Source organism: Lissotriton vulgaris, chromosome 2_1 (assembly GCF_964263255.1).
Source record: "Lissotriton vulgaris chromosome 2_1, aLisVul1.2, whole genome shotgun sequence".
Lineage (NCBI taxonomy): Eukaryota > Metazoa > Chordata > Amphibia > Caudata > Salamandridae > Lissotriton > Lissotriton vulgaris.
In genome coordinates this window covers 1,525,201,983-1,525,226,721 of record NC_141687.1, presented here as the reverse complement: position 1 = coordinate 1,525,226,721, position 24,739 = coordinate 1,525,201,983, and the positions used below count along the sequence as shown (strand labels likewise).

The 24,739-nt window shown below is 47.0% G+C and overlaps 1 protein-coding gene across 1 annotated transcript in view; it reads left to right on the top strand.

Annotated features, from left to right (window-relative positions):
- Nucleotides 1-24,189, top strand: part of ZW10 (zw10 kinetochore protein) — a 235,790-nt gene extending 211,601 nt beyond the window's left edge. Inside the window, exons 15-16 of the mRNA XM_086957379.1 lie at nucleotides 18,736-18,938; nucleotides 23,464-24,189. Coding sequence (XP_086813505.1) covers nucleotides 18,736-18,938; nucleotides 23,464-23,584 — 324 coding nt within the window. The 3' untranslated portion in view covers nucleotides 23,585-24,189. The remainder of the gene's footprint in view (nucleotides 1-18,735; nucleotides 18,939-23,463) is intronic.
- The last annotated feature ends 550 nt before the right edge of the window (nucleotides 24,190-24,739 follow it).

Below are 24,739 nucleotides of genomic sequence, written 5' to 3'. Positions count from 1 at the left end.
CCTACATGAAAGCCTAATGGATTACCAAAAGTATCGACCCTGCGCTTGGAGTGTCTAGCAAAGTGACTTTAATATTTACTGCCCACTGCTAATCTCGTCCCATAATGCTTTGCGGGGCCTTTAGTTGGGATTGTATTTTTGCCCATAACTGTGCTTGGGGTGGTCCTAAGAGGATGGGACCACCACTGAATCCTTCAGCAAGATGTGCTCTTTGTTTTCAAGGCATCTGCTTGGTTCTCTCCCTAGGTTAGGGATGATCCCAAAATCATCACCTCTCACTGCTTGCTAAATTTTCATTTTCACTTTTGTGAAATGACTATATGCATTTTAGCATGTAAAGACAGAGATACTTGTTATTTTACCAAAAGTATATGAGGTCTCTCTTTAAATATTTGGGAGTCAGACCGTTCTTCATAGTCACATAGTTTTTGTTCAACTTTGTGGAATTCCGCCTAGTAGAACTACGCCCACCCTTAGTATTGAGTAGTATGTGTAATAAATATAGTTTTCCCTTTTCTAAAGAACAAGCACATACTGGGCAATTATTTATTGATTGTTGCTATTGTGTCCCAGCGAATGGTGATTACTAACCCACCCCACCTCCCTTGTGAGTGGGCCTTGAACTGCTCAGCTTTGCTACCCTGAGAGAGTCAAGCACTATAATAGAGTGTTTGGTTCCCATTGTAGGGCAAATGTGGATCCATTACTTGTGCCGGCCACACAACTAATGGCCAGGTTCTTCAGAATACTTAATGGTCACCTAGTCTAATCTTTGTTCGTGCCTACTGGTAAACAAGCAGGTAGCCAGGTGCCGCAAGTCGGTACCAGATAATCCTTACTCCTTGATGCAGCAGTCTATGCCAGAAGGTCTGGTGGTTCAAGCTTCCACCTGTAGGGTAAACTCCAGTTCATTCCCACCATGCCTCAGTTGTAGGGCTTCTCTGGGGATGTGCATGCCTCCCTGATGGATATGCCATTCGATAGATCCCACCGGTTTGATGAGAAAGTGGATTCTAGATTGGAGCGTTTCAAAGAAACCCAGACCATGCCCTGTTCCTTAGGGCTTACTGCCCCTGTGATACATTACTCTCAACAGTTATTCCCCTTCGAGTTTACTCCAGAGGTTTTGCAGCAGCCACCCTGCACTTTCGGGGTCAGGGGCGGGGATCAAGAAGAAAATGCACAGGCCACCAGGGGCAGCAACCTTTCTAGACCTCCACCTCTGCAGCATCTTCCTCTAAGGTACTTTTGTTTGCCCTCAATGGCACACAGCCACCCTGTGGGAATCGGGATCAGACATTTCTTCCAAGAGTGGCAAAAAATAACATCCAACAGGTGGGTTCTTTAGATCATTCAACAAAACTATGCCATGCCATTTCATTTCGACCCTCTGCATCTTCCACCCACATCAGTGCAGCTTTCAGAGGAACACCTGCTCATCTTGCTACAATAGGTGCAGGATATTTTGGCCTCGGACTTAGGGATAAGCTGTTAGTCCTGTTATTTCCTCGTGTCATGAAGGATGGAGGTGTTCATCATATTTTTGATCTCTGCTTTCTTGCAAAGTGACAAATTCAAGATATTCACGTTGGCACAACGTCTGTCTCCTGTGAATTCTGGTGAATGGCTGGTGTCATTTGACCTGAAATGAATGAAATGAAATGAAATTGGGTTTTGTAAAGCGCGTTACTACCCGGAGGCCTCGTAGCGCTGCATGGTGCCTACTTTCTTGTCCCCTTCCTGCAGTGCCACAGACCCTTCTTTGTCTTCCAGGCATGCAAGGACCATTTTGTATTTGCCTTGCTTCCTTCAGGTGTTCACAAAAGGGATGGCGGTGGTCACAGCACACTTTCATAGGTTGGGGATTCCAGTTTTCCTCTACCTCGACAACTGGCTGTTGAAGGCATGCTTGCCACAGTCCAGCATAGACCACCTCCAGATGATAGCAAACCTAACATTGGTTGGGTCCACTGTCAAAATGCCAAAATCACACCGGACTCCCTTGCAGAAGCTCAGTTTCATCTGAGCCAATCTGGATATGTTGCAGTTTCAGGCCTTCGCTGTCACAGTGAGTCTAGGACATTTGGGCTATGAGCCTTATGTTTCAACCTCTGTCTTGGATCTTGGTGAGAGTGGTTGTGAGGCTTCTTGGTATTTTGGCCACCTTTATCCTATGTGTTCACTGTGCCAGGTGGCATATGCAGTTGAACCTAAAGTCTCAGTAGGCTCAGCACTTGAGGAACTTGTCAGATTCCATCCAGGTGTCTGAGGCAACTGCAAGAGGCCTGCAGTGGTGACTGCTAGACCGCAACTTGACCAGGGCTACGCCTCTCTCCTTTGCCCTACCCATGGTTGACGGTGGTGATGGATGCACTATTGCTATGATGGTGAGGTCACCTGGGAGATGAGGAGATCAGAGGGACACTAATCACTGGCCGGGCTCTGTCTCCTCATCATACTGTTGAAGTAGTGGGCCATTCAGCTGGCACTCAAGGTCTTCTACTGTTCATCAGGAGGAGGCTGGTTCATGTTCTCGCAGATAACACCACCATCTATGTAGTACTGCAACAAAAATGATGGTGTGTGGCCCTGTGTCTTGTGCCAATAGCCACTGAATCTCTGGAGCTGGCAGATTTTCTGTGCATTTCCCTGGTCATGAACCACCTTTTGGGATCTTGGCTCGCCAGGGTGGACGATCTCCCCCGACGTTGCCTTGCAGATATTCAATGGCAGATGCATCCTGAGGTGGCACAAGGCATCTTTTCTCAATAGAGAGTACCCTTGCCATGTATTTTCGCCACTGTTGAGCACATGCAGTGTGAAAACGTGTATGTGATGGAGTTTTGAAGGCGGCTTTCTCCTAAAGACGTGTTCCCGATAGACTAGACCACAGGACTCCTGTATGAGCTGCCTCTCCTGCCCTTAGTTCAGCAATCAATCAATCAATCAATCAATCATGACACTTGTATAGCGCGCTACTCACCCGGAAGGGTCTCAAGGCACTGGGGGGTGGGGGGGAGGGGTATGGTATGTTACTGCTCGAAAAACCAGGTCTTGAGTTGCTTCCTGAAGGAGAGATGGTCCTGGGTTAGCCGGAGGTGGATGCGGAGTGAGTTCCATTTCTTCGCTGCCAGGTAGGAGAAGGATCTTCCGCCGGCGGTGGCTCTGCAGATGCGTGGAACGGCTTCGAGGGTGAGGCTGGTCGACCGTAACTGGCGGATGGGCGTGTAGAAGGTCAGGCGGTTGTTGAGGTACTTGGGGCCCAGGTCGTGGAGAGCCTTGTGTGCGTGGGTGAGGAGTCTAAACGTGATCCTCTTGCTGACTGGGAGCCAGTGCAGGTCTCTCAGGTGGCCGGAGATGTGGCTGTGTCGGGGGATGTCCAGGACGAGTCGTGGGGAGGCGTTCTGGATGCGTTGGAGTCTTTTCTGAAGTTTGGCTGTGGTTCCGGCGTTGAGGGTGTTTCTGTAGTCCAGTCGGCTGGTGACGAGCGCCTGGGTGACCGTCTTCCTGGTTTCGGTGGGGATCCATCGGAAGATCTTTTGGAGCATGCGCAGGGTGTTGAAGCACGATGATGAGACGGCGTTGACTTGTCGGATCATCTAGAGGGAGGAGTCCAGGATGAAGCCCAGGTTACGTGCGTGGTCCGTTGGCTTGGGAGTGGTGCCCAGGGCAGGGGGCCACCAGGAGTCGTCCCAGGCGGAGGGAGATGATCTTAGGATGAGAACTTCCGTCTTGTCTGAGTTCAGTTTCAGGCGGCTGTTCTTCATCCACTCGGCGACGTCTTTCATCCCTACGTGTAGGCTGGCTCTGGCGGTGGCTGGGTCTTTGGTGAGGGAGAGGATCAGCTGTGTGTCGTCGGCGTAGGAGATGATGTTGAGGTTGTGTTTGCGTGCGATGGCTGCGAGGGGGCTCATGTAGACGTTGAAGAGGGTGGGGCTGAGTGATGATCCCTGTGGTACGCCGCAGATGACTTCAGTGGCCTTGTATCTGAACGGGGGGAGGCAGACTCTCTGGGTTCTTGCGGCGAGGAACGAGATGATCCACTCCAGTGCCTTCTGTTGGATTCCGATGTTGCTGAGGCGTTGCACTAGGGTGCGGTGGCAGACAGTGTCGAACGCTGCGGAGAGGTCCAGGAGGATGAGGGCTGCTGTTTCCCCGTTGTCGAGCAGGGATCTGATGTCGTCAGTGGCTGCGATGAGGGCGGTCTCGGTGCTGTGGTTGGCGCGGAAGCTGGATTGCGAGTGGTCGAGGGATCCGTTTGTCTCGAGGAAGGCGGCAAGCTGTCGGTTGACGGTCTTCTCGGAGACTTTGGCAGGAAAAGGGAGGAGCGAGATGGGGCAGAAGTTCTTGAGGTCGGTGGGGTCCGCTGTTGGTTTCTTCAGGAGGGCGCTGAGCTCGGCGTGCTTCCAGCTTTCCGGGAAGGTGGCGGTGTTGAAGGAGGCGTTGATGATGTCCAGGAGTTGGGGTGCGATGATGGAGTCGGCCTTGTTGAAGACGTGGTGGGGGCAGGGGTCGGTTGGGGATCCGGATCCAGCAAAGAATCCTGTTAGCTAAACTGGGGAATATCACTTTTGGGACCTCCCCTAATTTCAAGTACCTGTTTAACTGATCTGCACAAAACTTGCATTGAAGAACCTAAAGTGATGTGCTTTTTTTTCAATGTTATTTTGTAAAGTTTTGTGGAGATTCATTTAACCGTACTAAAATTAAGGAAATAAAAAAAGTGTGTATTTTTATTGGAAATGTGTGTGTGTGTGTGTGTGTGTGTCCAGTTGAAGGCAATCGCCTACACTTGTAGACTGTCCCTTGTATGCACTGGTGAAATAAATAAATATATAAGAAAGAATCTCTGTAGTGCCGCTCTTGCTTCTTTGTCCAAATCTGCAGTGAAAATGACCTGTGGATTAGATAGGAGGAAGCTTTTTTGTAATATATATGTTTGTTTTATTATACATTTTAATGTGTATCAGGATGGTAAATGTGTAAGTTGCTCACATTGCTAAGGTATATTTGTAATACCTTTCCACAATGAAAAACGAAGAGAGGACAGTGTGAGATTGGTGGAACATAGAAAACATACAGTGAATGTAAATGCAAACTATTACCATATTAAGTTCTTATCCATTAAATGACATGGATTCGGCCCTCGTTTTTTTGTTTTGTTTTTTGGGCTTCAGTAAGTCGCCGTAAATATGTTGCTGAACTCTGAAGGGTGTTACTTTTGCGTTTTGGATTTATTTTCAGGGGGGGGGGCTAAGTGTTTTTCAGGCTGTAGCCTGCTGCCGTGTGACAGCCTCCATGCTTAGCAGTTGATTACAGCATTATCCTTCGTCTCTGAAAAAACAAGGAAGTCACGGCTTCGAGGATTAGGATGTGGTGCCGTGCCCTCATCAGGACCACCCGCCCTGCTCGTCATCAAGTGACCCTTGGCGCTGTGCAGTGGCAGGTTTTTTAAGGTTTTAATTAATTTGTCTCGTTGATCAGCTGCTCTATGTATTGGTGGAGTGTAAAAGCACTGAAAGACGCAAGGCTGTCATTGTCCTGAAATGTTACTCCTCGGCGATATTTAATGGAAATGTATTATCTGGGATTTATCCGTGCTTTAATCACTTTGATTACAGTAAAGAGGGTCCAAGCTGATCATTTGCAACTGATCTTTAAAGCAATTTAATTGCACTTGATCCCTCTTGATGACTTTCCGGGATAAGCTGCAGATCAGGAGTTTTTTTTCTCCATTTTAGCTGACCATTAAAAGCCACAGTCAGTTTGTAAAATGATTAAGTGCTAACCTACATGTTTGATGAGTGGGCATAATAACTAATTTTGCATAGTCCATCATCTTGCCTTGTGTGGTCTATAGTGTTTACTTAGATATTTAAATGCTTTGGGAGGCAGTGCTGTACCCCATATTACTTTTCTTGAATTCCTTGAGGGAATTGTGTAAAGCAGCACATGCAGCAAAATCATTTATTGCATAGTTGGTTCAATTGAATGTCCACGCTGATGCCTAGTATGCTGCTATGCCGCTATGGCAGCTAGAAACTGTCAATCCTCTGGAAAACAGATGGACTGTCGGATTCCCAGTGTTACCCTATGGGCGCAAAACAGGTACTGCATTTGGGCACTTCACAGCAACTTACAGGATCAATGTCCTGGACTTAAGGTTAGTATGGGGTAAGGTCCGAGGCAGCACCAACGGGTCACCTTAGGCGGCATGAGGCGGCCAGGTGCAGAGGTGCTTTTCAGCTTTGGGGGTCCAATGTTATCCAAAGGGGATCTTTCCAGTCGAAAAGAGGCTGCAGGCATGGACTGGGAAACCAGTCGGGTTAAACCAGCAAGTGGGCTCAGATCTCACTATGCTAGGGGACATGGGGACACCTTTTGTCCTCCTGTCCATGAGCCAGGGGCGACGAGTGCAGAGGTGTCTTTAGGTGACACATTTTTGTCACCTGGAGAGGGGGCCTGCAAACAGGGGAAGTCCACAGTGGGCAATTCCAAGGTGAGCTTTGTCTTTGGAGGGTTGTGGGACCACGCAAGCACAGTTGGCCCACTTCCACACTGGCTTGGAGCAACGGGTGCAGTGGTACTTGCTGGTGTCGGGTTTTCACGGTCTTTGATTCCTATTAGGTCTCTTTGGGAGCCTGCAGGAAGCAGGGAAGTTGTTCCGCTGGTCAACTGGAGTTTCTGAGTCTTTATTGAAGGCAGGCATTCCTCCCGGGCTTTGGAGGCCCTGCAGCTGCAGGATGACACATCTATGGTGCAGTTTCGACAGGGAACAGCAGACAGGCGTGTGGGACTGGTGCCAAGTCAGTTGCTCTTCTACAGTCTTCTGCCACTTTTCAGTGGCCCTCTTCTTCTTAGGTCATCAGGATCTGGTGCCCCGGGTGCCTCTAAATACTGAATTAAAGGGTGTTCGGGGAGTCTTCTTCGTTTCCTGTGAGAGAAACCAGATTCACATATCAAAGGCGTTAGGTGCTTTGAAATGCCCCTGCCTTGGAATGTTAATCTGCAGGTCATCTTGTGGGCAGGGGCGTAAAGCACCCTTGGCCTGCGCAAGTTTGGTGTATGGCCCCGGTAGAGCAAAAACCCTCTCCTTAGGGGTCAGGCGCTCGTTTCTAATCGTGTGCTGACGAAAGCCAGTCAGTCATCACCAGGAGCTGGTAGGTTTTCAGGAGGACCTCTAAGGTGCCCTCTGTGTGCCTGTATTACTAAACCTGACACTGGCATCAGCGTGAGTTTATTAATATGAGATATTTGATACCAAACGTCCCTCATTTCAGTGAACCGATCATGTAGCGGGGACCTCGTTTTCACCAGTGTCTAGCACGTCTTAAAAAGGCTTCCCCGTTCTCTTGTACTGGCACTAATGGAACTGACCAGCACACTGGCATATCTGCTCACGAAGCTGTGCCCTCACATGTAATATAAGACAGCCTGCCTTAGGGCTGTAAGGCCCGCAGTAGGGGTGCCTTACAAATATTACCTGCAGAGTAAGCAGAGGTGGCACACAGGGATTATTGTCATGTTTTGTTTTCATTTTTGGGACTGCACCAACACACGCATCCTGCAATGGAGGCTATGCATGAGTTTTGTGAGGTATACCTTAGGGTGGTACAATTTGTGCTGTCGCTCTTAGGAACCCTCTCTACTACCTGAGGCCTTAGGTACCAAAGTAACTGTAGTAACCACAGAGGCAGTGGTTAAGGAATAAAAGCCTTTATTCATGAGAGTACATCTTCACATGTGTACAGCGACCTCCAGCTTCTTCAACTGACTGTCTTCACAGACTCTCTCAGTGATGTCATTCTATGGCATCACTGAGTTCTACAATAAAGGAAATGAAATCTCCACACATCTCCCCCCCCCTTACAAGGAAGTACAATAAAACATCAATAACTATACATGTCAAAATTCATAACAGGAAATAGAACATTCGTATGTTATAATAAATAACAACAAAATAATCACTCAATGGAATTTGGAACATCAATTTTACATAAGTTACCCATGCTCCACTTTTTTCCATCATCAAGAGTTACCACTGAGCTCATTACTTTCATCACTCTTTGTGGTCTGAAAAATTTACTTTCTCCTTTTCTTACAAATCCCATTTTTTTAGTAACCACCCAGTCACCAATAGTAATTTTAACATCTTTCACCCCTTTTTTTCTGTCATAATCATTCTTATTTCATTCTTGAGACTCCTTAACTCTTTCTGCATTTTGCTCTCGATTTACCCAGACCTGATCTTTCTTTTGCAGTCACTCAGGAGAATCTTTGCTTGCCGGTTCTCTTCCTTTTAAAGCCACAAAAGGTGACACGCCTGTGACAGAGTGGGGAGTCACCCTGTGAGCTCACATCATTTTGTCTAATTCCTCTTTCCACCTTAAACCATTACTCAATGACAATTGAATATTGTCCATTATGATGCGATTAACTCGCTCAACCAACCCATTTGCTCGTGGTCTGAATAGCGCCACCCTTTCATGCTTAATAACCAATTCTGTAAGAAACCTTTTCATCACAGTGGAAACAAGTTGAACATCCATTGTCCGTAACTAAGCATTTAGGTATTTCTTCTGCCAAAAATGCATTCCTTAGAAATTCAATGACAACTTCTGACGTAATGTGTTCTACAGATTTCACTACAAACCATTTACTGTGGTAGTCAACTAAAACAATTAAAAATCTACTCCTTACACCTAATCTATCAATCGGACCCAAAAAATCCATCGCTAACTTCTCCCAGGGTTGATCAGGAACACCTACACACCCCAGTGGACGTTGGCGGATCACTCTACATTGGTCGCTATTACTACATGCTTGGCAGTCTTTTACAATCTCTTCTACCTCCCTATCCATTTAAGGCCACCAAAAATTCTGTCTCAATCTTCTTTTACAAATGCTTCTCCCTAAGTGTCCTTCGTGTACAAATTTTACTAATTTCCCTCTCAACATCCTAGGTGGAACTATAAGGTTGCATCTCAGAACTTTATTCATTTGAATACTCAACTGATCTTTTACCTTTAAATATTTCTTTAATTCTTCATTCAAAGTCATCACATTTTTCCAGCCATCACGTATTACATCCTTAAGCTCCATGTACTCCCTATCACTATTCAAGGCTTCATCCCACTCTTCCTGCCTTAAGGCCAAATCTAAATCATTAACAATGCATAAAGATTCCACTTCATATACTGAGGAAGAATCCTCTTCTTCTCCCTCAACCGGCATGCGCGACAAGCAATCAGCTATGACATTCTTGTTACCCCTGACAAAATCAATTCAAAAATTGTAATCCATTACTGATAACAGCCATCTAGAAATTTGTGAAGTCACATTTCCTTCAAGACCTTTCCCACCTTTGAAAATGTGCACCAAGGGCTTGTGATCTGTCTTGAACGAAAGGCAATCCCCATAAATAAAATTTTAAATGATTTATCGGCCAACAGCAACCCAAAGCCTCCTTCTCAATAGCAGAGTAAGATCTCTCTGCTCCCTGCAAGCGTCATGACGCAAACTCAATCACGCTTTCTACATCTGCTGTTCTTTGGGTGAAAACAGCATCTAACCCTACATTACTAGCATCAGTCGTTAATATAGTTTTCCTTGACACATCGAAATGAGCCAAGGTAGGTGTAGTAACCAATGAGGTTTTGATTTTTTCAAATGCTGCCTCACATGAAGCATTCCATTCAAATGACTCCTTTTTTATTAACATTCTCATAGGTTCCACAGTATCCGAGAAGTTAGATACAAACTTTGAACAGTGCTCAGCTAGGCCTAGAAATGATTTTAACAAATCCTTATCTGATGGTTGGGGAGCATCTATAATTGCTTTTACTATGCCTTTCTTTGGTCTAATACCATTGGCAGATATCTCATGACCTAAGTGGTTTACTTGTTCTTTTCTCAGTTGGCATTTTTCTTTCTGTATAATCAACCCATGGTTAGCAATTCTTTTCAAAACTTCACTGATTAATTTATCATGATCTTTAAAAGATCTACCCATGAACATTATGTCCTCCTGAAAGCATAAAACTCCAAGCATTCCCTGAAATATGTTCTGCATAACTCTTTGAAACACCACAGAGGCTGAAGCTAACCCAAACGGCATACGTCGGTACCGGTAAACCTCTAATGGTGTGACAAAAGAAGTTAATGGTCGTGACTCTGGATTTAAATTTACTTGGTGATAAGCAGCGGACATGTCTAAAAGACTAAAAATCTTTCCACCACCCATCACACTCAACATCTCCATTATATTTGGTAGTGGTTGCTGATCAACCCATATGTTTTGATTTAAGTCTCTTAAGTCTGTACATAGACGAATCTTATTTCCTTCCTTGGGTGCAACGACAATCCGGGGCAAGCCATTCTGAAGATTCAATTGGCTCAATAATTTTACATTCCAGCAATTTGTGAAGCTCTTTTTGTAACGGTTCTCTCATTAATAAAGGTATAGGCCTAACTCTGTGCACTACAGGACGAGCATTCTTTTTCAGGATAATGCGGTGAGTAAACATTTTTTAGCATACCCAATTTATCAGTGAATACATGGGGAAATGACATCCTTAAACTCTTCCCCCAATCTGAAGTATCTTCTAAAACAGGTGAACTGCATTCCTGTGCAGACTCTACTACCATCACAGGTTCCTTAGCATTTGTATCAAGAATGATACGCTGATCTTTTTGATGGCGCCATCCTAAAAGATTAGACCCATCTTTAGTCACATATACTCTACCATGAACACTATTACTTTTAAAAAACATGTCCATCCATTCCATCCCTACAATGTTTATCCTTTTTCCACCATATCCCACAGCACTTATATCGGAATGTTGTAAGTCCTTCAAGTTTTTCTTCAATTCTTTCAGGTATTCTTCCTTAGACATCAATGTAAATAAACTACCTGAATCTACTAACACTTTAATTTCAATATTCCCAAAGATAATTCCACAGTTACCATTTACTAAGGACTTAGAGGGTACTAAAGGTATTGGCAATTGGGGAAAATAATTGCAGTTTTGGGAAAGAGATGTGTCGCTGCAAACTTGGATAGAAGGAACCCAGAGCACATTTAGTCAAAATCACATCAAATACCAGTCAAAAAAGTGGGAGTGACCTAGTCAAAAAGGACACTAGTAGAGGGTAGGCAGCATTAGTCAGTTGGTGAATTGAGCTTACGTTAGCTTAAACCTGCATATAGTTGTTTCTGCAGCCCTCAGTGATGCAAGATGTAAGTGCTTTCCCCCCCTCTGAAAGGGGTCCAATTTGTCTTAATTTCCTGCTTCATTATATGAAAAGCATCTGTTTAGGCCACTCAAATGAATGTTCACTCAAGGGCAGCTGCTCAATTGGGTGAGTCTATTGATGACTATTTTCAGGTTGATCTCTGATTTACCATTTGGTTGCTTTCCCATCAAACTTCATCTACTCTAAAATCGGACTAAGTGCTAATTAGTAAGAGTCTCTTCGGTAGGTACTTTGTGCCTTATTCTCCCAAGCAAAGCCCCAATTACCGTGTTATCTTTTCGGAAAGTATAATTGCTTCTCACAATCCCTCTCCACCGCTCTCTCTCTTAAAAGTGAAGGACATGGCAAGTCGGCCAGGATGTTGGCAGCACATGAAGGTGGTTTGCATACCTGTATTTTTCCCTTTTTTGGGCATGGTGAGACTGAACTGATGTGTAACTGTTGCACCAAGCAGGTTGTGGGATGATTGCAGCATTATATATCTGAAAGAGACACGTTAGTGATAGATTCCTTATCTTAGAATATCCCCAGGCGTCAGACTGGATCCGGAAACTTTTGCGTAGCAATACCCCTGCGCGTCGGTAGGCGTCGTCCGCGGCTCCGCATCAGTCGTCGGCGTCGTTAGCGCCGGAATGATGTTGTCGGAGCACTTAGACGCCGCCCTCGCGCGCTGACGTCAGTTCTTTTTTTTTCCGTGCCAGCTAGCGCAGATCCGGAGAAGCTCTACTACTTAGTCACATTTTGACTAAACTTTTTTGATCTGTTTTTCCGAGTCGTTCGACTCCTACGGTGCCGGTAGGGATGCCTGGGTTCAAACCCTACTCTAAGTGTAGCCGACTGATGTCGGTTACCGATCCCCATTACCAATGCCTCCAGTGTCTAGGCCTCGACCACGACGACCGAACCTGCTCCGACTGCCGGGCCCTGACGTCCAAGGCTAGGCGGGAGCGGTCCCGCAAGCGACTTGAGCTCCGGCAGTCGGCCCGCGCCATTCGAGGTCCCGGTCCCACAGGAGGTCGAGGGACCGGTCGCGGGGTCTGAGTCCTCGCAGCTCCGAGAGTCGGCATCGGTTGTCGGGATCACGATTCTCAGGTAAGAGGCGTGAGAGGTCGGAAAGGCGTCATCGCTCTTCCGACCCACCCCGACGCTCGCGCGGCCGGGGGTTCGGGTAACACCACCCACGCGGCTCCGACTGAGTCGCGGGCGCCACATCCTGCCCCACACCTTCCGGTCCCTTGGCATTATGCAGCGCCTGAGGAGGTCGAGCGATACCTCATGGCCATGAGGTCCCTCCCTCTTCCGCCGGGTTCCGCAGCGCCTTCAGGCCCAGTGGTCCCGGCTGGGGGGCCTATCAGGTCGGGTGCTTCGGCTCTGACGCCGCCGGGTGCTTCGGCCCGACGCCGCCGGCGACTTCGGTTCCGGCGCCGCAGGGCCCCACTGGATCCGCTTCCGGATCCGGGTCGTCGCCAGTCGACCTCACGACCTCGCCGACGCCGGCCTCTAGGGTGTCAACCACGGCGCCACCTCCGGGCGACGCCGTCCCCATTCCTACCCTCGATTCGGTTCCGGCGCCGCTCTCAACGACGTTTGGAGATTTTTATTTCCACGAACCGGCCCCATCCTTTGAACCTGAATATCAGGTGATGGGTGACGAAGGGAATTGGGAGGGGTCTGTGGACCCTCTGGCACAGGAGTGCCAGTCTCAACAGGACTGGACATGTGAGCTTGGGGATGCCAGTGGACTGGACACTTCGCCAGACGCTGGTTTTGTCTCCCCTCCAACTGTGGTTACGGAGGAGGGGGGCAGCCTACAGTGTAGTGTTGACACGGGCGGCCAAGGCCTTGAGCCTGGAGCTCCCCGTCGCGGCCGTGTGGACTAACCTCCTCACTGAGGTCCTTAAACCGCAGAAGCTCAGCTGAGCCTCTGCTGCCGTTTAATGAGGCCTTGTGTGACGTTCTTTTGGGCACCTGGTCCAGGCCCGCTACAGGTTCGCCTGTGGATAGGAACGTGACCAGACGCTACCGCCCGGCTCCAGGCGACCCTAGGTTCTTGTCCACCCACCCCACCCCGAGAGCCTGGTTATCCAGGCCTCTACTTCCCAGACCGCATTCCCGATGGCTCCGCCCGATCGGGAATCCAAGAGGTATGAACAGTTCGGTAAGAAGGTGTTCTCGTCCCTGAGTTTGGGACTGCGGTCAGTCAATACCGCATTCCTCTTGGGCCGCTACACCCACACTCTGTGGGACACGGTCGCGGACGTGCTGCCACAATGCCCGGAGGAGGTCCGGGCTAAACTCGCCCAAGCCCTTGCGGAGGGTCGAGATGCGGCAAGCTATTCCATCCGGTGTGAGCTGCATACCACGGACTCACTGAGCAGAGCGATGGCAACGACGGTGGCTGTTCGACGCCATGCCCGGTTGAGGACCACCAACTTTTCGGCTGATGTCTAGGCCACACTTCTGGACATGCCGTTTGATTGCCGTTGCCTCTTTGGCGACAAGGCAGACCATGCGCTTGAGCGTTTTAAGGACTCCAGGGCTACGGCCAAGTCCTTGGGCCTCTCGGCCCCACGCCGGCAAACGGGTGCCTTTCACTCCTTTCGTGGCCAATGAAGGGGCGCTCCCACACGTGCCGCCAGCCACCTGCCGCAGACTAATACACATCACAGTGGCGGCCGTGGAGGCGGTCAGGGACATCGGCGCGGGCAGTCCACACCTTCCCCTGCAGCATCCGCCTCAAAACCCTCCTAGTCCGCGCTTTCAGGCCCATGTGACGCCAGTGGGGGGCAGGGTTCGCCATCACCACTTCCACTGGCGCACAGTCACGTCGGACGTGTGGGTGCTGCAAATCGTCCGGAGGGGCTACTCCCTCCCCTTCGAGGCGACCCCTCCAGCCATGCCACCGCAATTCCACCGCATGTCGGGGGATCATTTGCAACTTCTGCTAGAGGAAGTTACGGCCCTCTTGGCCAAGGGGGCCATCAAGCGCGTTCCTGGGCCGGAAGTAGGGTGTGGTTGTTACTCCCACAACTTTCTGGTACCCAAGAAGGGCAAAGGGGGCCTACGCCCTATCTTGGACCTACGGAACGTCAACGGCTTCCTCCGGAAGGAGAAGTTAAAAATGCTGACATTGGCTCAGGTCTTAGCTGCCCTGGACCCAGGAGACTGGATGGTAGCGTTGGACTTGCAGAACGCCTATTTCCACATTCCCGTCCTGCCGGCCCACCGGCGCTACCTGCGGTTCACGGTAGATCTCGAGCACTTTCAGTTTACCGTGCTCCCCTTTGGCCTTACCAGCGCCCCACGGGTGTTCACGGAAGTGATGGCAGTGGTCGCAGCTCATCTGCGCAGGTTAGGGGTTTCAGTCTTCCCCTACCTCGACGACTGGTTGTTGAAGGCAGGCTTGCCTCAGACAGTCGTCAGCAACCTCCAGACAACGGCAGACCTCCTGCACCAGCTGGGGTTTTCCATCAATGTGCCGAAGTCACACCTGTGCCCCTCTCAGAAGCTCCTCTTCATCGGAGCGGTCCTCGACTCGGCGCGGTTTTGGGTTTACCCTCCCGAACAGCGGGTCCGGGATATTCAGGCTCTCATTCCACTCTTTCGGCCTTTATCCTGGGTCTCGGTCAGGTTGACGCTGCGGCTTCTGGGGCTGATGGCCTCCTGCATCCTTCTGGTGCATCACGCCAGGTGGCGAATGCGGGCTCTGCAGTGGGTCCTGAAGTTTCAGTGGGCCCAGCATCAGGGCAACCTGTCCGACCATGTCATGATGTCAGAGGGCACTGCGAGACAGCTGCAGTGGTGGCTCACGGACCGCAATTGGGTCAGCGGCAGATCCCTCTCCCTTCCCTAACCCGAGGACATAGTTGTGACTGACGCGTCCTTGCAGGGCTGGGGAGGCCACATGTGAGAGGCGGAGATCAGATGCCTCTGGTCTCTGGCGGAGTCCCAGCTCCATATCAACTTTTTGGAGCTGCGGGAGATTCATCTAGCACTGAAGGCATTCCTCCCCTCTGTCCGGAGGAGTGTACTGCAGGTGTTCACAGACAACACCACCCCCATGTGGTACAAACAGGGCCCAAGTGAGGTCTTGAACCCTCTGCCAGGAGGCTCTGCGCCTCTGGCAGTGGCTGGAACATCAGGGCGTGACTCTGGTGGTTCAACACCTGGCAGGTTCTCTGAACGCCAGGGCGGACAAACTCAGCCGGCGGTGCATGATGGATCACGAATGGCGTCTGAACTCTGATGTGGCTCAATGCCTCTTTCTACAGTCGGGAGAGCCTTGGTTAGATCTATTCGTCACAGAAGAGAACGCGCAATGTCATCAGTTCTGCGCGTTGGAATTTCCAAGGCGGCACTCGCTCGGAGATGCTTTTCGTCGCGAGTGGAGTTGCGGTCTGTTGTACGCCTTTCCGCCTATACCACTTCTGCCCAGAGTGCTGAAGAAGATCAAGAGCGACCGGGCCTAAGTTATCCTTGTGGCTCCGGACTGGGCGCGAAGGTACTGGTATCCCGAGCTACTCAGTATGTCAGTCGATCCCCCGTTTCGTCTGTCTCTTCAGGAGGACATTCTGTCGCAGCAGGGGACGGTCCTCCACCCGAACCTGTCCAGTCTCCACCTCCATACTTGGAGATTGAGCGGCGACAGTTGAGGCCATTTGACTTGCCTCCTGAAGTCTGTAATGTCATTCTGGCAGCCAGGCGTCCCTCAACAAAGTCAGTATACGCCTGCAGGTGGAACAGATTTGTAGCATGGTGCACAGCAAAGGTTGTGGATCCTCCTAATGCCCCTCTTTCTGAGGTTCTCCTCTTCCTTCTTTCTCTTGCCCAGCAGGGCTCTGCTCTGGGCACTATCAAGGGCTACCTTTCTGCCCGTTCAGCCTTCTTAAGGCTACCTGATAAGCCTTCTTTGTTAAAGTCCCCATTGTAAACAGATTCTTAAAGAGCATCACTCATATGTTCCCTCCTGTTCCTTTTGTGATGCCCCAGTGGGGCTTGAACCTGGTTCTCACTTACTTGATGTGCGCTCCCTTTGAGTCGCTTCATAATTGTCCTCTACGTTTTCTTACCCTTAAGACTGCTTTTTTGGTTGCCATCACCTCTGCCAGGAGAGTGAGTGAGCTCCAGGCTCATTCCTCTAAACCTCCTTTCCTTTCTGTCCATCCAGACAAGGTTGTGTTGTGGACAAAACCCTCTTTCCTGCCCAAGGTAGTCACAGCCTTCCACATCGGGCAGTCTATCACCTTGCCCACCTTCTTTCCGCCTCCGCATCCCTCGAAAGAGGAAGAGAGGCTACACCGTCTGGACCCAAAACGTGCGCTCTCTTACTATCTGGATTGCACCCGCCAGTACGGGGTGGATGGCCAACTCTTTGTTGGTTACGTGGGCACTAAGAAAGGATGGGCGGTGCACAAGCGGACCATCTCTTGGAGGATCTTGTTGTGCATCCAAGCGTGTTACTCCTTGGCTAAGAAGGAACCTCCTGTTGGGCTGAGGGCCCACTCCACTCGGGCCACGGCGACTACTGCTGACCTGGGCCGGGGAGTCCCTTTGCAGGACATTTGTCAGGCGACTACGTGGGCCTCGCTGCACACGTTCGCGAGACACTACTGTGTAGACAGGCAAGTTCGGAGGGATGGCTTCTTTGGCCGTTCCGTCTTCCGGGACTTTCTGGTGTGATTATTGGTTCGCCGACCCACCACCGGGGTTGGTATTGCTGGGGTATCTATTCTAAGGTAAGGAATCTATCACTAACGTGTCTCTTTCAGATGCACAAGTTACTACTTGTGTAACGATATATCTGTAAGAGACATTAGTTAGTGATAGATTCCTTACCGACTCACCCATCCTCCCCGTTCTGCGAACCGATATCTAGGGTTAAGGTCATCCCCTTTCAGGGCCCTAGTTTCATGGCACCAGTATTGGTTCTATCATGGCTCTGCGTATCTGGCGCGGAAAAGCTGTGTATCAGAACTGACGTCAGCGCGCGAGGGCCGCGTCTAAGTACTCCGACTACGTCATTCCGGCGCTAACGACTCCGACAACGGAAGCGGAGCCGCGGACGACGCCTACCGACGCGCAGGGGTATTGCTACGCAAAAGTTTCCAGATCCAGTCTGATGCCTGGGGATATTCTAAGGTAAGGAATCTATCACTAACTAATGTCTCTCACAGATTACACAAGTAGTAACTTGTGCGTTTGTTGACTTTTTCTCCAGTTTTGACACGCCAATGGGATTCATTCCATTTTGTAAGTAGCTGTATTTATTTATTCTGGAATGCAAAATACCTAACACACATTTGGGAAAGGCGATGGTCAACGGCGGACTCCAGTGGCCGCACCTCTTAGCTGTGTTCCCAGTATACAAATTTTTGTACCAAGCTATTCACATGTGGTGTGCACTGACTGCTTTTGCACCTGCCGATGTAAGGGGAAAACTGCCAAGCAGATGATCAGAAATCCGGGAAAGAATGGAGCGGTGCACTACCCTAGTCTGCTGTTCCAAGTCCCAACAAGTAGTCAAGTTCTTTTGGTGAAAAAAAATATATATCCTTTATTCAAATATTCCAAAATGGTGCAAAGAGTCTCAGCCAATGCGTTTCGTTCATCAGGATGAACTTCGTCAGGGCGTGTAAAATATCAGAAATTCCAAACTGGCACAAAACTGTGTGGATGGTCTTCTTGTAGACACTTTGTAGCCGAAGATGCAGCAATGTATGAAACGGCAAGTCAAATGAGACAGAAGAGCCTCCTTGATAAAGGCCCCATGTGTGGATCTGGAGCGGTGCAAAATCCTAGCTCCCTCCTCGAGTTGCCTCTGGATAAGTGTGAAATACCTAACACATATTTATTAAAATAGAAAAAATGTTGATATGGCTCCTATGACTTACTGTCATTGGAAATGGGCGCTATGTATGCTTGTTGAATCCAGTAAAATTATTTAAGCGAATAAAGAGGTGACGGACCAACATTTTTATAAAATAATTCAGTACACTTCATACAATTGAGTTTTTAATAATGACTGCTTGAATCGTTTTGCTAAATTTTATTATTTTGAAGAGGCAGTGTTGACCTGGGCCGCAAGTTCTCTCATAACTCTGAATTTCTATTTTTTTGCAATGTAATATGGTTTATCACTTTATTAATTTTAATTGTGAGCTCTTATTCTCGCACCAATGTCACCCTTTGCCAAAACCCACTAAAGAGTTGGACACCCAATTCCTTGACTTATCAAGTTCCTTTGAGCTCACAATAGCATGTTTGTGGAGAAGTCCTTTCCTGAAAGGCAGTATGGAGTGTTCTTTGCAACCTTATCTTTACCTCTACAGTCTGTGGTTGCTTTAGTCATGATCATGAAAATCTGAATTAAAAGCTCTGTAAGGAGATGAACCCTACATCAGAATCAAGTTATTCACAGTACTGGAAAGTGATAGCAAGTCATATGTTGAATTAATGTTCTTTCTTTTGTCTTATTTTAGGATATCTCTGCTGAGAGCGGTGACAAGTTGCACACATTGTGCAAAACAATGGTGGAGGAAGGACCTCTCATCTTTACTCCTTTGGCAGAGGATAATCAGAATAAGAGATATCAAGAAGAGGTGCCAGTCTTTGTGCCAAAGTGGATGAAATTCAAGGAGCTATTGATCGTCCTGCAGGCTAGCTTACAAGAAATAGTGGATCGGTAGGGATTTTGCTGTCACTTAAGACGTGCACAAGATGGTCACATATGTTGCTTGTTTATTGTATTTGTATATATCAGCAGCATGCTACGTGTCTGTTTTTAAGTGTTCTTAAAAGTATACAGGCTTGCATATGATTGGAGGACTGGCTGATACTTGATGTATATTTTGATGGCAGACTATCTAGGTCACAATTACTACTGCTTTTGAAGTTGAGAGTTAGGAAAGCACTGGCAAAACCAAAAGCTCTGGCTTTAATGTGGTATATCAATAAAAGACTTTGGGGCCTATTACGATTGCGTTTTTTCTGCATCCTCCGGGCCTGCGGAAGCCACCGCCGGCCCGGAGGATGCGGAAAAACTGCAGCGGAACCACCAAAGACCCACCGCCACATTAGGATGGCTGGTGGGTCCTGGTTTCCGTCCGCAGCTTTTCCGCCACGGTTGGCTTACAACCGCGGCGGAAAAGCTCTAATATGGTGACGGTGTCTCTCAGACACCGTCCGCCATATTAGGATGGGCTGTTTCAAATGCTTTTCCGCGGCGGGTTTTCCGCCGTGGAAAAGCATGTGTAACTTCACTGCGGGCCCGTTGCGGGCCCCCTGGGTGAAGGGGCAGTGGGGGGTGCACATGGGGGGTACCTATGGTACCCCCCTGCATTTGTATGCAGAAATCGGCAGGCTCCGCACGGTGCCTGCCGCTTTCTGCATACAAATGCAATGTATGCATTTTTACCATTGCGGCGGATGCAGCTTGAAGCCGCACCCGCCGCAATGGTAAAAATAGAGGATGTGACCGCCAGGGTGACGGTCACATCCTAATTGCACAGGAGGGAACTCCGCAGGCCATGCGGAGGTTCCCTCCTACTCTATGGTGGCGGACTGACTCGGGTCCGTCCGCCATCATAATCGGCCCTTTTATTCGGTTATAGATAAATAACCATAAAAGCACACAATAAAAATACATTGTTAAAATATACATGGCAGATATCAGTATTTACACCAATTAACACCGTTCTTCATACACAGCATTAATTTCATTGTCGTAATTTTCACATCACAATCGTTTTCCTACATCTGAAACCTTTTTTAAAAGCGGAAACAGAAGCTACAACATATACTATATCTAATTGTTGGAGAGCCACAAAAGCCGGGCGACACGACCTCATACCAAGTGTTTGTAAGACTGGAACATTCCACCTTTTTCTCTGTACAGAGTAAAATTTACAGAAATTAGGACATGTATAGTGGACTGATCAGAAATGTCGTCACATGGGCATTTACATAGCTGTTTTGGCCAGTCATTAACAGTTGGGAAACTTAAGGATCTATACAGAGTCCCGATGTGAAAGCGCATCCATAAGAATTTATCGTAGTCGTTAGTTATAAGGCATAGGTATGGCTGCATTTTAAACGTTGTTAATGTAAGGTTGTGTGCTTGTACCTTACTCAATTAGACATTTAGTCTCTGTTCACTCAGATAGCACAAGCATTCATTCTTAAAATCTTTCCCAGAGTACCTTACCAAAGTGGGCGGATCATCATAAAATTCTCGATCACCTAAATTGTATAGAAACATTTTAACATAAGACAGCCATCTAATGTTCGCCACTCCATCAAGGCCCGCACAATCTGATAGGATCCCACGATTGAACTTTGTTTCCTCTGTTGTCCATATCCTATGCCACAACAGTACCGGCTGAATTTTTAGGATGTCTTCCAAATATGGCAAACCTAGTTCTGTGTGGCATATGAAAGAAGAGGTACCATTAGGGATCATTAATTAAACTCTAAAAAATGTATTTTCAGCTACCTGAAGGGAACTTACATCCTCATACCCCCAAATACCCGCTCCATATGAAGCTACAGTAACACTTTTTGCCTTCTAAATATTCATTAGTTTCACCGTGGGGCGTCTGCCTAGTTTCCTACTAAAATTTACGAGTGCAGTAAGAGTTTTTATGTACAGTAATCTCCTTGTTTTTACAGCCTGCACCCATGACCCCGTACGATCAAATAAAATTCCTAAATAAGAGAATATCTTGGTATTTTCGATCCCTTTTTTCCTCAATAAGAATTGATCTGGTCTTAATACATCCAGCTCCACAATTAATGTTTTGGTTGAATTAATTGTAAGACCCCATCTGTCATAAACTTTGAAAAGCTGGATACCACTCTTTGGAGTCCTAGTGGTGTGCGGGCCATTAGAACCGCATCATCAGCATATAACAATGCAGGAATAGGGCGTTTACCAACCACAGGCAGGTCATTACATTCTTTCACCAAAACCTTTTCAAGGTCGTTTATATAAGGTAAAGAGAAAGGGGGCGAGGACGCAACCTTGCCGCACACCACGTCTTACATTAAGAGGACCTGTGCATTCACCGCCCCGTGGTATATCCTGTAAACGCAAGCATTCACATCTGCTATTTGCACATTAAATACAGCTATTTTGTTTTTGCCATTGCTGGGGCTAAAATGTAGAAAACGTGATTGCCTTCTATAGAGAATGTGTATAAAAGAAAAATAATTGAATATGACAAACAGTGCAACTGAGTGTAATGTTCTAGTGTAAAATAATCCTTTGTACATTCTAATGGACGCACTGCCTAAACTGTAGTATGGTACGCCAAGTAGCCCATAGCAACACTTTAGAGAGAGTTACTAATCTGATTGGACCCAATACCCTATTATTTCTATATTTTTTAGGACTCTGTTAAAATGAGTTTGGCAGACAGCTGAGGTGTTGAGTCAGACCTAAATAAATATTGTGCTTATCAGGCAATCAAAATTTCGGTGCCATGGCCTTTTTAGCGGAGGCAATTGGAAAAAGGTTTCTTGGTTGACAGGTGACTGAGTTATCGTGCTGACTTCTTTCGTGGCAAAACGGGTTATTTAACTTCATATCTTATAGCCTTTCAGAAAAGCAGCTTGGTGGGTTGTGGGTTTCGGAATGGGTGAGTTTCTATTTATGTTGTGAACAGTAGGACGTTGAGTGTATTTCAGATGTCTAGGTTGTGGATTTTTTTGAGGTGGCTACCATTAGTACCCCTTTATTTGTTTTTAGGACATCATTAGATGTTTGATTTCTATGAGCATTGTGAGAGGAAGGGCTGGTAGTGTTGGATGTTTACCTCAGGAAAATGGGTGTACAGCCTTCTAATCAATTTGCGTGAGAGACACAGAATCTTGAAGGATGTCTTGGATTCCATGGATGGGGGCGAAGCCATTAAATCTGGACAGCAATGTCATGTTTCAGGGGCAAGCTAATGTCAAATCTAACCTGTGTTGTTTTCCAAAACTAGAAGAACTGATTGCAGAATTGCTTCTACTTGGTGTGTTGATGCTGGTGTCTGTTCCAGTTAATCCCTAAATTGCTGTACCTTGACTTTGATGGGAAATGTGTCTACTGGGAAATGTGTCTACAAATAATCTGGTGCAAGAAGGCCTTCACCAGTATATTTGGAGAAAAAGTTCTCATCAAAGTCAAGATGTGGAAATAAATGGGAATGTAGGCAAGCATGTCCCATTTCCGTGAGTAATAAGATTTGATTGAGGACTTTTATGTCAGTTTGCAACACATTTAGATTAAAGTTACTTTGGCTATTCCAAGAACTATAGTTTTCTTACCATTGAATACAGCCAAGAATTTGACTTTGTCTCCGGTTACATGCATGCTAATTTATTTGGATATCACAAATGTACAAGTGGTTTTGTGATCTGAGGTGGTGCATGAGGGGAATGACCTAAATGTTGTAGGGGGTAAACCTTGAGGACTTCACACATGACCACCTACACAAACCTGTATTCTGGCTCTTGTGTGCACGGAAGGAATTGAATAATTTGAGTATGTTTACTGCTGAGTGGTCAGTAAAAGAAGCTATTGTAGTGCATCATATTAAAGGAAGTTGACAAATCATTTAGTAGAGACCAAGACTTCATTCTGAAGCATTCCATCCCAAACAGTGGGAAGTGATATTTCAGTACTATCTGGGAGGAGGGTAGAGTGGGGTGGTTAAGGGTGAGTTGGGGGGTGAGTTGGGGGTCGGAGGGGGAAGTGGAATTCAAATTGCTTTATGTCAAGGAGATCAGGGTCTGCTGTGTCTGGTTAGAGGTGTTGAATGAGTACATTTCCTACGATTTAAGCGTTCCAGGGAAGTCATGCTGTGAGGCAGTAATGGGTTGGGGCAGCTGGATGACGTATGGCTCCATTATATTGAGGGATGTTGTTGTGGAATTTGTGAGCTTTCTTACTACTCTCATTTTCTGCACGTTTTTCAAGCTGAGGGCTGTACAGCCAATGTACATAAATCCCTGTTCATTTTTACTATGACTCATGTTTATACCGTGGCTAGTGGAAGAAGCGAGAAGTAACTGATCAATCTGTTTTACATTCTACTGGTGAAATCAAATCTGTGGGTTAAATTAGCAAATTAACTGGGCTCGAACTGGTTTTGTGTGCTCTTTTTGAGTTTGAATTTAAATGTAGTTGTTTACTTTCTGCTAAATAATATACATGTATCTTGTAGGTGGACCGATGGCCACGGACCACTTGCCGTTGAGTTTTCCCCCGTCGAGATCAAGAGTTTGATACGAGCGCTGTTCCAGAACACTGGGAGGAGAGCAGCAGCCCTTTCCAAAATTATATAATTACCTTGTTCAATATCCAATATATGTACAGCACACTTTCTGTGAAAAGGAGAGCGTCAATCTGATTAAAATGACCTTTTTTGGACATAGACCGCACTTTAAGGCTTTTATACTATTCCATAGGCTGGGATTTGATGCAACATTATATCCACTCTTGCATATAATTTATGGTTGCATTTTCTGGAATTGTACTCCAGCATGTCATAGTGAAGCAAACAAATTTTCCATATTGTCTCCATCGTTTATTAACTATGAAGCTCTAAATGAGTTTTAAATTAACATAATAAAATGCTGTTTTGCAAAGAGAACTTTCCACACCAAAATGATTTCTTGGTGCTGGTAATGGATGTTTATTGAAGGTCAACGCAATTGTGCTCATGTTGATCTTGAAAGGAAGAAACAACGACTAGACCTGCAGTGATTCGAACTGGTAACCAAATGATGAAATACAGGCTCCTGGAATTGGTGCACTACATTACCAGACAACATTATGGTCTTGTTTTATTGCTGTACCAATGTTATGTTTTCTCCCCTTTGCCATTGTGGAACATTGACATTCAGAAGATTAACTTTTTGGCTCCTAAATATTATAAATGTGATATTCATACAGAGATGTAGTTTCCATTTTCTATGCATTCTGGGACTTACAATTCTTTTTTAATGGGGCAAACAGGACTGGAAGTTCCAGAACGCATGACGAAACTTGGACTGGATGAGCTACTTATGTATGGACTTGGAAACCCTGATAGGTCTATTCTCATATACTTTAAAAACAGCTTTGGCTGTGTTACTCAGGAGCATCCATTTGTAGCTACAGTGGCCAGAAGGAATTGCAGTCCAGAATTTATGAAGAATTGTTGTTGCTTGACCAGCCCACCACCATGGGAATTGTCAACCCCAGGTGCAAATATAGTCGTCTTTACAGCCTACTTGCCAGTTTGCCCGGTGTTTCAAGTCACAGTTCTTCACAATGGCATGAGTCACAAAGCCTCCCAAAACATAGTTGAAACTGTGCCAACACAGGCTTAGGCCTACATTTGGAGTATATGTCCTACTTGTCGAGATTTCGCAAAATATAAGGAAACAGCCCTAGAATTCTGCGTATGCCGCAGATTTCCTACAATTATCATATACGTAATCAATTTCACACATAGA